The sequence below is a fragment of the Primulina tabacum genome, chromosome 3 (genome assembly GCF_025594145.1).
Source record: "Primulina tabacum isolate GXHZ01 chromosome 3, ASM2559414v2, whole genome shotgun sequence".
NCBI classification, from domain to species: Eukaryota; Viridiplantae; Streptophyta; class Magnoliopsida; order Lamiales; family Gesneriaceae; genus Primulina; species Primulina tabacum.
Genome location: NC_134552.1, coordinates 6,777,528 through 6,792,322, shown reverse-complemented (window position 1 = coordinate 6,792,322; position 14,795 = coordinate 6,777,528). Strand labels below are relative to the sequence as shown.

Here is a 14,795-nt window from a genome sequence, read left to right as displayed (position 1 = left end):
CTCTATTTGTCATTATTATCTCAATGATAGTTTAGAAAATTCTAGTCTGGGTAGGAAAAAAACCTGGCTCCGCCACTGGTAACTAGAATATATGATTTTTGATGTTACGCTACTTCTCTTTTCCCCTGGAATGATATTGGCTTCCCCTTATGTTGGTTTGATTTTTTGATGAAACAAGATTATGTGCCTATAATTGATAATTTCAGTGCAAACGTGGTTGTGAATGGTGCCACTGTTAATCTAGGCATGTTGGATACTGCATGTAATTGGTACTATAATATCTGAAATCAAATGTTTACTTTTTGTTTTTGGAAACAGGACAGGAGGATTATAACAGATTGAGACCTCTGAGTTCTCTGGGAGCTGATGTTTTCATTTTGGCCTTTTCTCTCATCAGCAAAAGCTAGCTTCAAGAATGTTTCCAAAAAGGCAAGGAGTGGTGACTTTTAAAGAATCTCTTTTTTCTCCTTTCAATTTCCTACTTTGTGCTTTCGTCGGTCTTTCTATGTTGATGAATTTTCGTGGACTCTCTTTTTACAGTGGATTCTTGAATTGAAGCATTGTGCCCCTGGTGTCCCAGTAGTTCTAGTTGGCACAAAACTTGGTAAGATGTTGGTTGTAGTAATCTTCCCAGTTCTTTGAATTGGTGGTCTCTATCGTTGAGATCAATAAAAGTTGCTTCCAGTCATTGTGCTCTATCCTTTCGTATATTTCAATCTCTTCTACCACCATCAGCTCCATAGACAATACCAAAAATAAATGCTATAAAGAGTAATTGCAGTGTGAGATAGCTTATGTTCTGTAACTCGATAATTGAAGGACTTAGATCTCCGGGATGCCAAACAATTCTTCATTGATCATCCATGTGTTGTACCAATTACTACAGCCCAGGTGATTCTCTCCTCTCTACCTCAATTATATTGTTATCAATCTTGTGTTTTTATTCTGTTTTTTCAATATTCATATTTGTATGGGAATAACATGTGTTTTCCTTTGATTTCTTGACATCCAACTATCAGATTTTAGGGTGAGGGGTTGAAAAAGAGGATTGGGGGCACCTTCATATATTGAATGTAGTTCAAAAACACAACAGGTTTGTATGAGATGAGACTTTTTTCTTGTTTACGAGGACTTCAGGTGGATTGTGTTCTTTATTTTGATTTTGGCTCATTTTTTTATATTCATTTTGCAAGATATTCTTGTTGCAAAATGTCAAAGGAGTATTTGCTGTTATCACAAAAGTCGTCCTGCAGCCACCCAATCAAAAGAAAAACAAGGGAAATTCTCAAATGGCCTGTTCAATATTGTGATCAGCTGTAGGAGTGAGATTCGAGCCCTCATGGGGAGTCAAAGAATCTGGGTTCGCACGCTACGGCAGTGAAATGATGACCCCTGATTCACTCTGATTTTATTCGAAATTGGTACACCGAGAAACCCGAAAGGTTAGTCCACTCGTTCCTTCATATTTTTTCTAAGTTGATGCTGCTTTGGATGATTCATAGGCCCTTACTCCTTAGTGTGTAATATGAAAATTTTGGATGAGTTTGTTTTCCGGTTTGGTTGTTTGTGACGTGGCGTTGAATTACTTGGCTCACCGAACAAAGATGGATCTCAGATTCTCTGTTTTTTTTTTTTTTTTTTTTTTTCACGTTCTGTAACATGTATATGTTGGATGGGAACCAAGAATTCTAGTTCATTTTGCAAATATAGGGGCCGAAAATAGACCAATTCACGTAACTAAAATTACCATTTACATATAAAAGTTAACATTTTGTTCTACACGTTGGTGGAGTTCATTCAAATGAAGTGCTAATTTATCTGTCCGAATTAGTATAGCAAGTGAACATAGTTTTAAATGGTCACGTTACTAAAACTTTCTCGGTCGAGTACGTTGTATCGACGTGATTTATAGACTTTGCATTTTGCTCAAGCTTTTATTCAATAAACACAGAAAAATATAGTGGTTTTGCGGGTACTAGTAAAAAACCAAATTTAAATTAGTGTTAATTATATTGATTAGCTACCTCTGATTTCTCATTTTTGGGCTTAATTTGTAACATCATTGACAAATTATATGCATGCTTGTTTATATATTTTTTATTCGAGCAGTACTCGAAATTAATAAAAGCGTTCTAATTAAAAATAGTAAGTTTCTTGTAAAACGGTCTCACAAATCTTTATATGTGAGACGGGTGAACCCTACCAATATTCATAACAAAAAATAATACTCTTAGCAAAAAAGTAATATTTTTTTATGGATGACCCAAATAAGATATTCGTCTTACAAAATACGACTCGTGAGACCGTATCACTCAAGTTTTTGCGGATTAAGAATCACGACAAAATGTACAAAGTAAGTTCCATTAATTATATTTAATTTACAATCTTACATCACACAATCGTTGGTTGGCAAGTAACACACGCTTTCTAATCCGTGTGTTCCGAATTCCCCAAGACAAGATGGATCCATGGCTTCCACTGAGAAGGATGAAGTTGGACTATTGCTTGATAACCTCTGTATCTCCTTGTCTGCTTCATTTAGTTGTTCTTTAAGCTTCAGAAGCTGTCACACGTCGCACAATTCGTCGTCAATATTACAAAAATGTGTCGAAATGTGTCGATAACGTCTCATGTCTAAAATTTATGTGAAATATAAATTATATTTAGTTTTTGTCTCCCTGATTGACCTCATCGAAAATTTAGTAGATGAAATTCTATAAATAATTGAGAGTGCAAACAAACCAATAAATGCTACTTCTTTTTCTGGGTTTTACGTTATATATATATATATATATATATATCGCCGCAATTTGGTGCCGATGTTATATTTCAAGAACTAAAGAAATTTCTTTTCCTTTTTTTTCCTGAGAAAAATACCTCAGTTTCAAGGCAGCATTTTTCTACGAGGGCGGACTCATGTTGGGACTTGAGCTTGGAATATTCCTCCTCCAGCTTTTGGCTCTTCCACTTGGCCCGGCGGTTCTGAAACCACACCGCCACCTGACGTGGCTGCAGCCCCAGTTCCGTCGCCAGTCTATCCTTCCTCTCCGAGTCCAGTTTATGCTCACTTCCAAAATTCTTCTCGAAAACATTCACTTGCTCTTGGTTCAGCTTCGTCTTCCTCAACATCATCACCCCACCATTTTCTCCATCGATATTCTTGCTCTTCTTACGTCTCCGCCGCGCATTCACCATATTTTCCTTCCCTAAACACACGCGCACACACATGATGTAACTACAGAAAATATGTATGCATATATCTGATGATCTATATCTTGAAACTTGTGAAAAAAAAGCATTTTCCTGACCTTGTTCTGGTAGAATTCGGCGGTAAGTTTCAGATGAATAGAACCGAGAAATGTCGAGTAGCATTCGAGGATCATACTCTGGAGGGTTCATCACCTTTGATTTTCCTGTCTCGTTTTGATCTCTTGTGTGTATGTTTTTGTGCAGTAGGAATATTGAAAAGACCTTGGAAATGAGAGAGTGAATTGAATGACTTCAATTTATACAGCCAGATGCTTGGATTTGGGTCTTGGTATTGATGGGATTGCCAATAACGCCATTTATGATTAACTAGATGATGATTTCTTCCTCAACTCGATGAAAAATCAGATATAGGATTAAAGAATCCTACTTGTATCTGACTCGAATAAATATATCGCCTACGTGTTAATTCTAATATGTTTTGTTGAATGATATTAATTGGGTGAGAAGAAAAAAATTATTAGTATAAAGTTTGTGTAGTTTTTGTTGGATAATTATGTTATCATTACTTGTTTCAATGTTTTGTTATTTTTCTATAATGTTTAATTTGTTAATTTTTATAATTTTTTTTATTGTTCTCAACAATTTAATAAATATTCATTGTTCACATAAAGTAATTCAAATTTGAGAAAATGCAATTATATGTGGTGATATTATATTTGGATAAGATATGAATTTCAAATCCTTTTACTGGTATGGGAATGAAAATGATATCGAATATCGGACAGGGATGATTGAATAATATAATAAAGGAAGACGATGAAAAAAGATATAGAATCGTAACCAAACCCAAATCATTGTAATCATTAATTATTCTCGCATATTATCGAGATATGTTTGGTCAGGGGCGGAGCCACCCTTGGGTTAGTGTGGGCTCCAGCCCCATCTATTTTTTTTTTAAGTTGTTATTTTTAAATTTTAATTTTTTTCGATCTATATTTAAAAATAGAATAAAATTTTTATCATTTTTATTTTTTAAGTCTCATGTTTAAAAATTACAAATAAAACAATTCCCACAAATCATATTTCATTATTATGTATCGGTTGATTTGTTGGTATGTTTTGAAATTATATAATTTTGATATAAAAAATAAATGACTCTACGATTATTATGTGTTTTGATAGTATGACTTTATGTCTGAGATGCCCCTCGAAAAGATGGAATAATTAATTCGGTGAAAACGTGATTGATTTGATGGGGTATGCAAGAAATGGAAAGTGCGTTGCTTGGATTCTTGTGTGATCCGAACACTAGTCGTTCTCATTCATCGTATGAACGAGAATGAGAAAGGATGTTCCAAACGATTTATAAGAGATTATTAGAACTCATTAAACAATTTTGAGTAGGGATGGCAATTTCCTCCGAATCCGTTGGAAGATCCGATATCCGACCTGAATAGAAGAGGGTATGGAGAAATTTTTAGACCCGATTAAATAATTGGATAATTGGGTATGGGGATTTTCGGGTTTGGGTATGGAGACGAGTTTGATATAATCCGACCCACACCCGACCCGAATACCCGTTTAAATTAATATATATATATATATATATATATATATATATCTATATATATAAATTATATTTATTAAATATTCATCTTCTCAAATCCAAGTAATTTTGTTCAACTAATATAAACTATTTTTAATATTTTGTTATTTTTTCTATAAAGTTTATTTTGCAAATTTTTATCATTAATAATTTTTCTTATTGTTCATTTAAATAATTTTTTAAATATTCATGACTTCAATGAAACAATTTAAATTTGAAAAAATTCAATTGTATATGATAATATGGTATTTGGGTAGGGTATGAGTATCCGATAATCCGATGGGTATGGAGATGAGGATGAAATTCAATATCCAATGGGTATGAGGATGAATTTAATAAATGGATATGGGGATGGATGTATGAAATCCGACACATACCCTACCCATTGTCATCCCTAATTTTGAGTAATCATTTTTTGTAGACAGACGTACGTACATGAAACTAATTTGCAAGATAAGAAGAGATTATTAGAACTCGCTAAACAATTTAGAGTAATCATTTTTGTAGATAGATGTACGTAAATGAAATTAATTTGCAAGATAAAAAGACGAGTCAATCTTACCGATATTAACAATAAAAAGTAATTTTCTTAGCATAAAAAATAATATTTTTTCATAGATGACCTAAATAAGATATCTGTATCACAAAATACGACCCGTAAAACTGTCTCACACAGGTTTTTGCCAACAATTTATCTAGAGCTTGTAAGTTTTCCTAATTTGTTTGATAAAAAAAGTTACAAACAACTTATAAACTATCAAAATAAGTTTTTTGACAAAATTTTATTTTAATATTTCAATTCTCTATTATATAATTATATATCTTCTAAAATCTTCACTTTTTCCCCACTTCTTAAATCACCACTTATCATTTTGCTTTTTATTGAATTTAAAATATAGTTATATTATATTTTATTATTATATATATAAAATAAAAGTGTTAAAGATTTTATTGGATAAATTATTAAATATAATTTTTTAATCAACATTTTATTTATATATATTAAAATAATATTAGATTTTTTGTTCAAAGAGCATCAATTTTTTAAACATAGATATAAAATAGATTTATTATCCTAATATTAAAATTATAAAATTATTTTAACATATATATAACTATTAATATTAACTCATAATATTATATATATTTTTTAATAATTTTGACAATAAAAAGATCTTATAATATCAAATATATTAACATTTTTAAGTTTAAAATAAGTTCATTCAAATATTTTAACAACTTAGTTTTAAAATAAAACCTCACAAATTATAAATTCTTAAAACAACTTATTACTTATTAACTATTTTAAAAGAACTTATTAACTATTTTAAATAAACATCTCTGGTTCAGAATCACATCCTTTTATCTTTCCTCATCAACTCGAAAACAATCTTCCGATCCCAAAACCAACTCAGAATTCCTCAGCTTTTTCCTCCCATTCCCATATCATCCCTCCACACCAAAAGGGCTAGCGAAACGAGTTTCATTTCGAATCCTACATGCTCGAGAAGGCGATTCAAGTAAACAAGGTACTCGCTTCTTGCAGGTGGCATCGAAAATCCGTGAATCCATCAGGTACTCGATCGCTTCTTGCAGGGGCAAAAGGATCAGGCCAATGCTTTGTCTCGCCGCATGCGAGCTAGTAGGCGGGGATGAATCGGCGATCATGCCAGCAGACTGCGTCTTATAAATGATTCACACCATCACGACGACTTGCTATGCATAGACAAAGCGATTTGAGACGAGGGAAGCCGAACAACCACAAGAAATTCGGTGTTCCGCTAGCCATTTTAGCCGGCAACGTGCTTCTGGCGCTTGCGTTCGAGCGTGTTACCACCGCTACCAAAAATGCCCCGGCATAAAGAGTTATCCGTGTGATGGGGGAATTGGGTCGCTGTGGCAGATTCAATGGAATCCCCGAGGGACAGATTGCGGACCTGGATTCGGAGGGGATGAGTGGGGAAATAAGGCTGGAACATTTGGAATACATCCACATGCATAAAACTGGAATTCTATTGGAGGCTTCATTAGTTTCATGTCTCGAGTTTGAAAAACCCGCCCCAAACCCCACCCGTGGCCATTCCTATTGATAACAGTGAGATATGCAGGCACTAGAAATCTAGAATTGGAACAAGTATACTGTGAAATGGTCTTACAAGTTTTTATCAGTGAGATCGGTCAATCCTACCGATATTTACAATAAAAATAACACTCTTAGCATAAAAAGTAATATTTTTCATGGATGACCAGTTAAGACATCTGTCTCACAAAATACGACATGCGACACCGTCTCACACAAATTTTTGTCCTAGAATTGATAATTTTCGAAATTAAATTTTTCTGTCGTTTTATTTATAATTGAGTTCAATGTTAATCCTATAAGTGAAATATGTGAGTTCTAAACTAATTAATTAACATAGAAAGTAAGATAAATATTCTCAAAATTGCTCTTATTGGGTTAGTCGACTGGGCCTGAGAGAGAGGTTAACCCTTGTGGTTGGATACTGGATCCATTATTAGATCTAATTGGGCTCCGTTCGCAATAAAAAGGGGGCCCAGTGTGCCATTACTCGATGACAATAATGGGCTTATGTAACCACGTATGGGTTTGGCCGGTGGCCGGTCATCTTCTTACTAATTAACATGACTCTCAGACCAAGGTCCAGGACCACGTGCGTATTAGGATGGACGGAACTATGACTTTTAATTCAATAAAAGCGAACTTACTAAGATAGTGTATTTTGTTGAAAAATATATTTAAAATGTGAGTATTGAATATTTGAATGTTGAATATTTGAATGTTGAAAATAAGAGTTGTAAATATTGAAAATTAGTGTGTGATGATGTAGGTAATGATGTATTTTATTTTTGGATTATTTGTAAAGATTTCCTATAAATAGATCTCTCATTTGTGAAGAAAATCACAATTGAGTAGAGAGAAAAATATTATAAAGTGTGTAGTTTGGTAAATTTTGAGAGTTTGAGATTTTTACTTTTTACCATAAATTTTTACTTTTTCACAACACGTTATCAGCACGAAGCTCTAAAAGTCCTACATACTTTTCCAAGCTCCAAACAGAAGAAAAAGGTAACAAAAATAATTATATTTATTTTACTGTTATTTATTTATTGTGTATTTATTTAATATACAATATAATGTTATTATTAGAAATAATAAAAATAAATTTTTCAAAAACTTGTTATAAATCCTGGGAGGATGTTAAGACGACATCCCACACTCCCGGTAAGGGATACGACAAGTATAAAAGCCTATAAGATTTTTAAACAAAATAACTTACGACACCTCGTTATAATAATGTGATATACATAATTATTTAAACATGATTAATATTATATTCACCATATTATTACCATAAAATTATACAAATACATACATTTATTTTTTTGTACACCAACGGTCATAAACGGTAACAAAACAGCTAGTTTTTGCCCTACAAATATCATCTCACAAACACATTCAATCACTCCAACTTTCTCTTCTTCTCTAAAATTATTCTTCATCAAATTTTTCGAAGAAAAAAGAAGATGACTTTCTCAAAGTTATTTTTAATTATTTTGGTTATCATACTCACGAGTATTTTATTTATCGGAGAATATCCTCCTCGTGTGTTTTTTTTATTTTTACAAATACTTGTACTTGTTGTTTATCCATTACTTTGTATTGCAATATTCATTAACTAATAAAATGCATCGTAATTTTTTTAGTACCACCATGTCAAACTTGGCAAAACTCGAATTCATTCCTCTTGATATCACGGAAAAAAAATTATATGCCATGGACTCTCGATGTATAAATGCATCTTGAGTCATTGAGTCTAAATGAGACCATAAAAGAAAATGGCATATCGACATCCCAAGAAAAGGCAAAAGCCATGATATTTTTGCGTTGGCATCCCATGGCTTTGTGGAAGGGATTAAAAGAAAGATTCGAACAAATGAATTTAGTGAGAAATCATCAGGCACGACCCACTGGTTCAACGGCATTTCCTGAAGTAAATATCGTAAGCAAAAATGAATTTAAATCTGGAAACCAAAATCAAAGTTATAAACAAGATTTTGGTCGTGGACGAAATCTTGGTCGTGGTCGTGGTCGTGGATGTGGACGTGGAAGTGGTCGTGGACGCGGCCGTGGTTTTGAAAATAATCGAGATAGTTACTTTTATAACTCATCTCAAAAGAACGTCCCAAACCATCCACAGAAAAGGCATCATGAAAATATGAGTGTTAATGAGAATCACTCAAAAAGATATGAAAGTTCTTGTTTCAGATGTGGTACTCCAGGACATTAGTCCCATATTTGTCGAGCCCCTGAGCATCTTTGTAAACTTTATAAAGAATCATTAAAGGGGAAAGAAAAGGAGACCAACTTCACTGAACAAAGTGAATCTTTGAGTGATTTAACTCATTTTGATGCTGGAGATTTTCTGATTGATTTCTCAGACAATGATCAATTTGCTGGTGGAATAAATATGTAAAATATTTTATGTGCCCATATGATAATGTTTTATTATGTGCTATATTTTTGCATTTTATTGTCAGTAATTTTATTTCATTGCATATATTTTTTGAAGTTGAAATATGGAAAATGCTATGAGCAAAGGTGAAGTTTGCATACCCGATAGTGGTACAACGCACACTATCCTCCGAGATAAAAGATATTTCTTGGAACTAAAACCAACAAAAACAACGGTGAATACAATATCAGGTCCTGTAGACTTGATTAAAGGATGTGGTAAAGCACAATTTTTGTTACCTAATGGTACAAAATTTTTGATCAATGATGCTTTATATTCACCACAATCGAAAAGAAATTTGTTGAGTTTTAATGATATATATTCCCATGGGTATGATACTCAAACAATGAATGAAGGGAATGAGAAATATATGTGTCTTATCACATATAAATCAGGAAAGAAATATGTGATTGAAAAACTACCAATGCTCCCTACTGGATTGCATTATACACATATAAGTCCCATTGAATCAAACATGGTAGTTGATAATTCTTCGATATTAACCAATTGGCATGATCGATTGGGACATCCTGGTTCAACAATGATGCGAAGAATTATAGAAAATACACATGGTCATCCACTGAAAGACCAGAAGATCTTTCAGAATAATAAGTTTCAATGTAAAGCATGTTCTCTTGGAAAACTTATTATAAGACCATCACCAGTCAAAATCCAAACTGAATCACCAATGTTTCTTGAACGTATTCAGGGTGATATTTGTGGACCAATCCATCCACCATGTGGACCATTCAGATACTTTATGGTATTGATTGATGCCTCCAGCAGATGGTCACATGTATGTTTATTATCAACTCGAAATGTTGCATTTGCAAGATTACTTGCTCAAATAATAAAATTGAGGAATCAATTTCCCGATTATACAATCAAGAAAATTAGACTTGATAATGCTGGTGAATTTACTTCCCAAACTTTCAATGATTATTGTATGTCTATGGGAATCATTGTTGAGCATCCTGTTGCTCATGTACATACACAGAATGGATTGGCTGAATCATTGATTAAACGTCTGCAAATGATTGCTAGACCAATGATAATGAAAACAAAGCTCCCTATTTCTATATGGGGACATGCAATTTTACACGCTGCTTCATTAATTCGCATCAGACCAAGTGCATATCATAAATACTCCCCATTGCAGCTTGCATTTGGTAAAGAACCAGACATTTCTCATCTGAGAATTTTTGGATGTATGGTGTATGTGCCTATTGCACCACCGCAACGAAAGAAAATGGGACCTCAAAGAAAGGTTGGAATTTATATCGGTTATGATAGTCCATCAATCATTCGATATCTTGAACCTCAGACAGGCGACGTGTTCACAGCACGTTTTGCTGATTGTCATTTTAATGAGGAAATCTTCCCAATGTTAGGGGGAGAACAGAAACATACCGAAAAAGAAATTACATGGTATGTATCATCATTGTTACATCTGGATCCAAGAACAAAACAATGTGAAAAAGATGTACAACAAATTGTACACTTGCAAAGAATAGCAAATCAAATACCAGATGCATTTGCAGACACAAAAGGGGTAACTAAATCATATATACATGCTGCAAATGCCCCTGCTCGAATTGAAATTCCAAAGAAACAAATGGAAGATACTCATGATGTCATTAAACGCCTGAAGCGTGGAAGGCCAGTCGGTTCAAAGGATAAAAATCCTCGAAAAAGAAAATTCATAGAGAAACACGATGATCACAAAATAAAGAATGTCGTTTCTGAAGAAACACATGATGATCACAAAATAGAGAATGGTGTTCCTGAAGAAACACATGATGATGAAAATGTTCTGTCAGAACCACAAACTGACGAGAATCATGAAATCTCTATCAATTATATTAATACTGGAAAAATATGGAACCGAAAAGATATAGATGAAATTGATGATATATTTTCTTATAATGTGGCAATCGACATCATAAATGATAACGAAGATCAAGAACCAAAATCTTTTGGTGAATGTAAAAATCGGCAGGATTGGATAAAATGGAAAGATGCCATCCAGGTTGAATTAAATTCGCTAAATAAACGTAATGTTTTTGGACCTATAGTCCTTACACCTGAAGGTGTAAAACCTGTTGGATACAAATGGGTTTTTATTCGAAAGCGAAATGAGAAAAATGAAATAGTAAGATATAAAGCTCGACTTGTTGCACAAGGTTTTTCTCAAAGGCCTGGAATTGATTATGAAGAAACGTATTCTCCTGTGATGGATGCAATTACGTTTCGGTATTTGATTAGCTTGGCGGTATCTGAAAATTTAGAAATGCGTCTTATGGATGTTGTTACAGCTTACTTATATGGATCACTTGATAGTAATATATATATGAAAATCCCTGAAGGATTTAAGATGCCTGAAGCACAAAGTTCAAAACCCAGGGAATGTTATTCTGTGAAATTACAAAGATCATTATATGGGTTAAAGCAATCAGGTCGAATGTGGTATAATCGACTAAGTGATCACTTGATGAAAAAGGGATATGTAAATAATTCAATATGCCCTTGTGTTTTCATTAAGAAAACAACATCCGGATGCGTAATTATTGCTGTATATGTTGATGATTTAAACATCATTGGAACGAATAAAGAAATTCAAGAAGTTGTGTCATACTTGAAGGAAGAATTTGAAATGAAGGATCTTGGAAAAACCAAGTATTGTCTGGGTTTACAAATTGAACAAAAAGAATGTGGAATGTTTGTTCACCAGACAAATTATACAGAAAAGATCCTTAAACGTTTTAATATGGATAAAGCAAATCCTTTAAGTACTCCAATGGTTGTTAGATCATTAAACATAGAAAAGGATCCATTCCGTCCATGTGAAGATGATGAAGATATTCTTGGTCCAGAAGTACCATATCTAAGTGCCATCGGTGCCCTTATGTACCTTACAAATTGTACAAGGCCTGATATATCTTTTGCCGTGAATCTGTTGGCAAGATTTAGCACATATCCAACAAAGAGACACTGGAACGGAATTAAACATATATTCCGTTATCTACGAGGAACGACAGACTTGGGACTTTTGTATTCAAAAGATGCTAATCCAAGTATAATTGGTTATGCTGATGCTGGATACTTATCTGATCCACACAAGGCACGTTCCCAAACTGGATATGTATTTACTCGTGGAGGCACTGCAATATCTTGGCGTTCTCAGAAACAAACGCTCGTAACAACTTCATCAAATCATGCCGAGATTATTGCACTACATGAAGCAAGTCGTGAATGTGTGTGGTTAAAATCAATGACCCAACATATCCAAATTTCATGCGGATTATCATCTGATGAGAAGCCTGTGATACTATATGAAGATAATGCTGCATGTGTTGCTCAAATGAAAGAAGGATACATAAAAAGCGACAGAACTAAACATATTCCTCCTAAGTTCTTCGCATTCACCAAGGAGCTTGAAAAGAATAGATGTATTGATGTTCGTCACATTCAATCAAGTGAAAACTCATCAGATCTCTTCACAAAGGCACTTCCTACGTCAATATTCAGAAAGCACATATATAATATTGGGATGCGCAATCTACGAAATTTGTGAAGAATTGTTCGTGTCAACATGAGGGGGAGTTTACGTGACTGCACTCTTTTTCCCTTACTATGGTTTTTATCCCAATGGGTTTTTCCTAGTAAGGTTTTTAACGAGGCAGTATAAAAACACGTAATGAAGACAATCATTATGATCATCATCACAAGGGGGAGTGTTGAAAAATATATTTAAAATGTGAGTATTGAATATTTGAATGTTGAATATTTGAATGTTGAAAATAAGAGTTGTAAATATTGAAAATTAGTGTGTGATGATGTAGGTAATGATGTATTTTATTTTTGGATTATTTGTAAAGATTTCCTATAAATAGATCTCTCATTTGTGAAGAAAATCACAATTGAGTAGAGAGAAAAATATTATAAAGTGTGTAGTTTGGTAAATTTTGAGAGTTTGAGATTTTTACTTTTTACCATAAATTTTTACTTTTTCACAACATATTTAAATATTTTTAAAAAATGATTATAGATTTTCTTAAAAAAAAGTATAAAACTTTGTAAAAGAAAAATACATAATCATTTTTTAATCATTTACAAACACTAACTAAATTTCACCCATTTCACACAACTAATTTTTTATTATTGTAGATGTATGAATTATGGATATGTTCTATGGATGGATCCAATGATATGAAATGAGACACATATCATAAAATTAGCTCGTGAAACGATCTCACATAAATTTAGTGTTGATTTTTATATATTTTTAAAGTTGAGTAGATATCTTGTGAAATGGTTTTACGAATCTTTATCTATGATACGGTCAATTCTACCGATATTCACAATAAAAAGCAATACTCTTAGCATAAAAAGTAATATTTTTTCATGGATGACTCAAATAAGAGAAGTGTCTCATAAAATACGACCTGTTAGATCGTTTCACAAAATTTTTGCTGAAAAAATTTCAACTACAAAAGACTAGGAAAGATGGAGGAAAAGGGAGTAGTCAACCCATTTTTTGACCACTAAATAAATAAATTCATAACGATGTAAATGATGGTGTGGACGAAATCAATATAATAAATACAACTGATTATTATAGTCAATTATATATAGAATAATAAATTCTTTGATAATATATTATTTATGTGTCCATATTAGGATGCTCTTGTTAGGCATATGAAGCAAAGAGTAGAACACCGTCCCCAATAATCCCCACATTTCAAGCACACTTTCACACCCAATACATTGAAATAATAATATATTGAAATTAATAATCCTTTCCCATTCAAGACATAGTTAGAATTCAAAATATTTAATATTTTTTTTATGACGATGCATTCCTGACTAATATCATTTGCACGAGTTTAATCTCATATATCATAAAAATTTATATTAGACCGTCTTATTGATTAATTCTATGATATATATCTGACCCAATCCAAAAAAAAAATATTAATTTTTATATAAATATATATCATTTTTCATTGCATGTATAAATCAGATCAAACTGTTTCACGGATATAGAAATATAACCTCCATTTGTACATATACAGTAAGTCGTAAACTATACAAAATAAGAAGGCAAAAACTTGTGTGAGACAGTCTCACGGTTCGTATTTTGTAAGACGAATATCTTATTTAGGTCATTCATGAAAAATTATTAATTTTTATGCTAAGAGTATTAAATTTTATTGTAAATATCGGTAAGGTTGACATGTCTCACAGATAAAGATTCATGAGACCGTCTCACAAGAGAGCTTCTCAGATAAAAACTACCACAGATGAACGACAAATGTTTTTCAGGAATTCGAACATGACACGCACTCAACCAACACATTTGTTGTATGTAATATTCAAACAAATCGTAGCACTCGCACGCATAAAAAATGTGTCATTGTATTCTTCTATATATAATGCACGAA

At 32.8% G+C, this 14,795-nt stretch overlaps 1 protein-coding gene and 1 pseudogene across 1 annotated transcript; one reads left to right on the top strand and one right to left on the bottom strand.

Annotated features, from left to right (window-relative positions):
* The first annotated feature begins 168 nt into the window (after positions 1-168).
* Positions 169-1,321, top strand: LOC142538340 (rac-like GTP-binding protein ARAC1; annotated as a pseudogene).
* A 1,065-nt stretch (positions 1,322-2,386) lies between these two features.
* On the bottom strand, positions 2,387-3,399 carry LOC142538339 (homeobox-leucine zipper protein ATHB-40-like). The gene is made up of 3 exons (XM_075643682.1): positions 3,309-3,399; positions 2,878-3,206; positions 2,387-2,563 (listed from the first exon to the last, which is right to left on the bottom strand). The coding sequence occupies exons 1-3, from the start codon at positions 3,397-3,399 to the stop codon at positions 2,387-2,389; spliced, it is 597 nt and encodes a 198-aa protein (XP_075499797.1).
* Between the last annotated feature and the right edge of the window lie 11,396 nt (positions 3,400-14,795).

Bases quoted from the DNA above. Each gene is read 5' to 3' on its own strand.
- LOC142538339 (XM_075643682.1), bottom strand. From the start codon at position 3,399: ATGAACCCTCCAGAGTATGATCCTCGAATGCTACTCGACATTTCTCGG. The intron at 3,207-3,308 runs GTCAGGAAAATG...GCGTGTGTTTAG, and splicing joins CCGAATTCTACCAGAACAAG to GGAAGGAAAATATGGTGAAT. The intron at 2,564-2,877 runs GTATTTTTCTCA...GACGTGTGACAG, and splicing joins AATGCTGCCTTGAAACTGAG to CTTCTGAAGCTTAAAGAACA.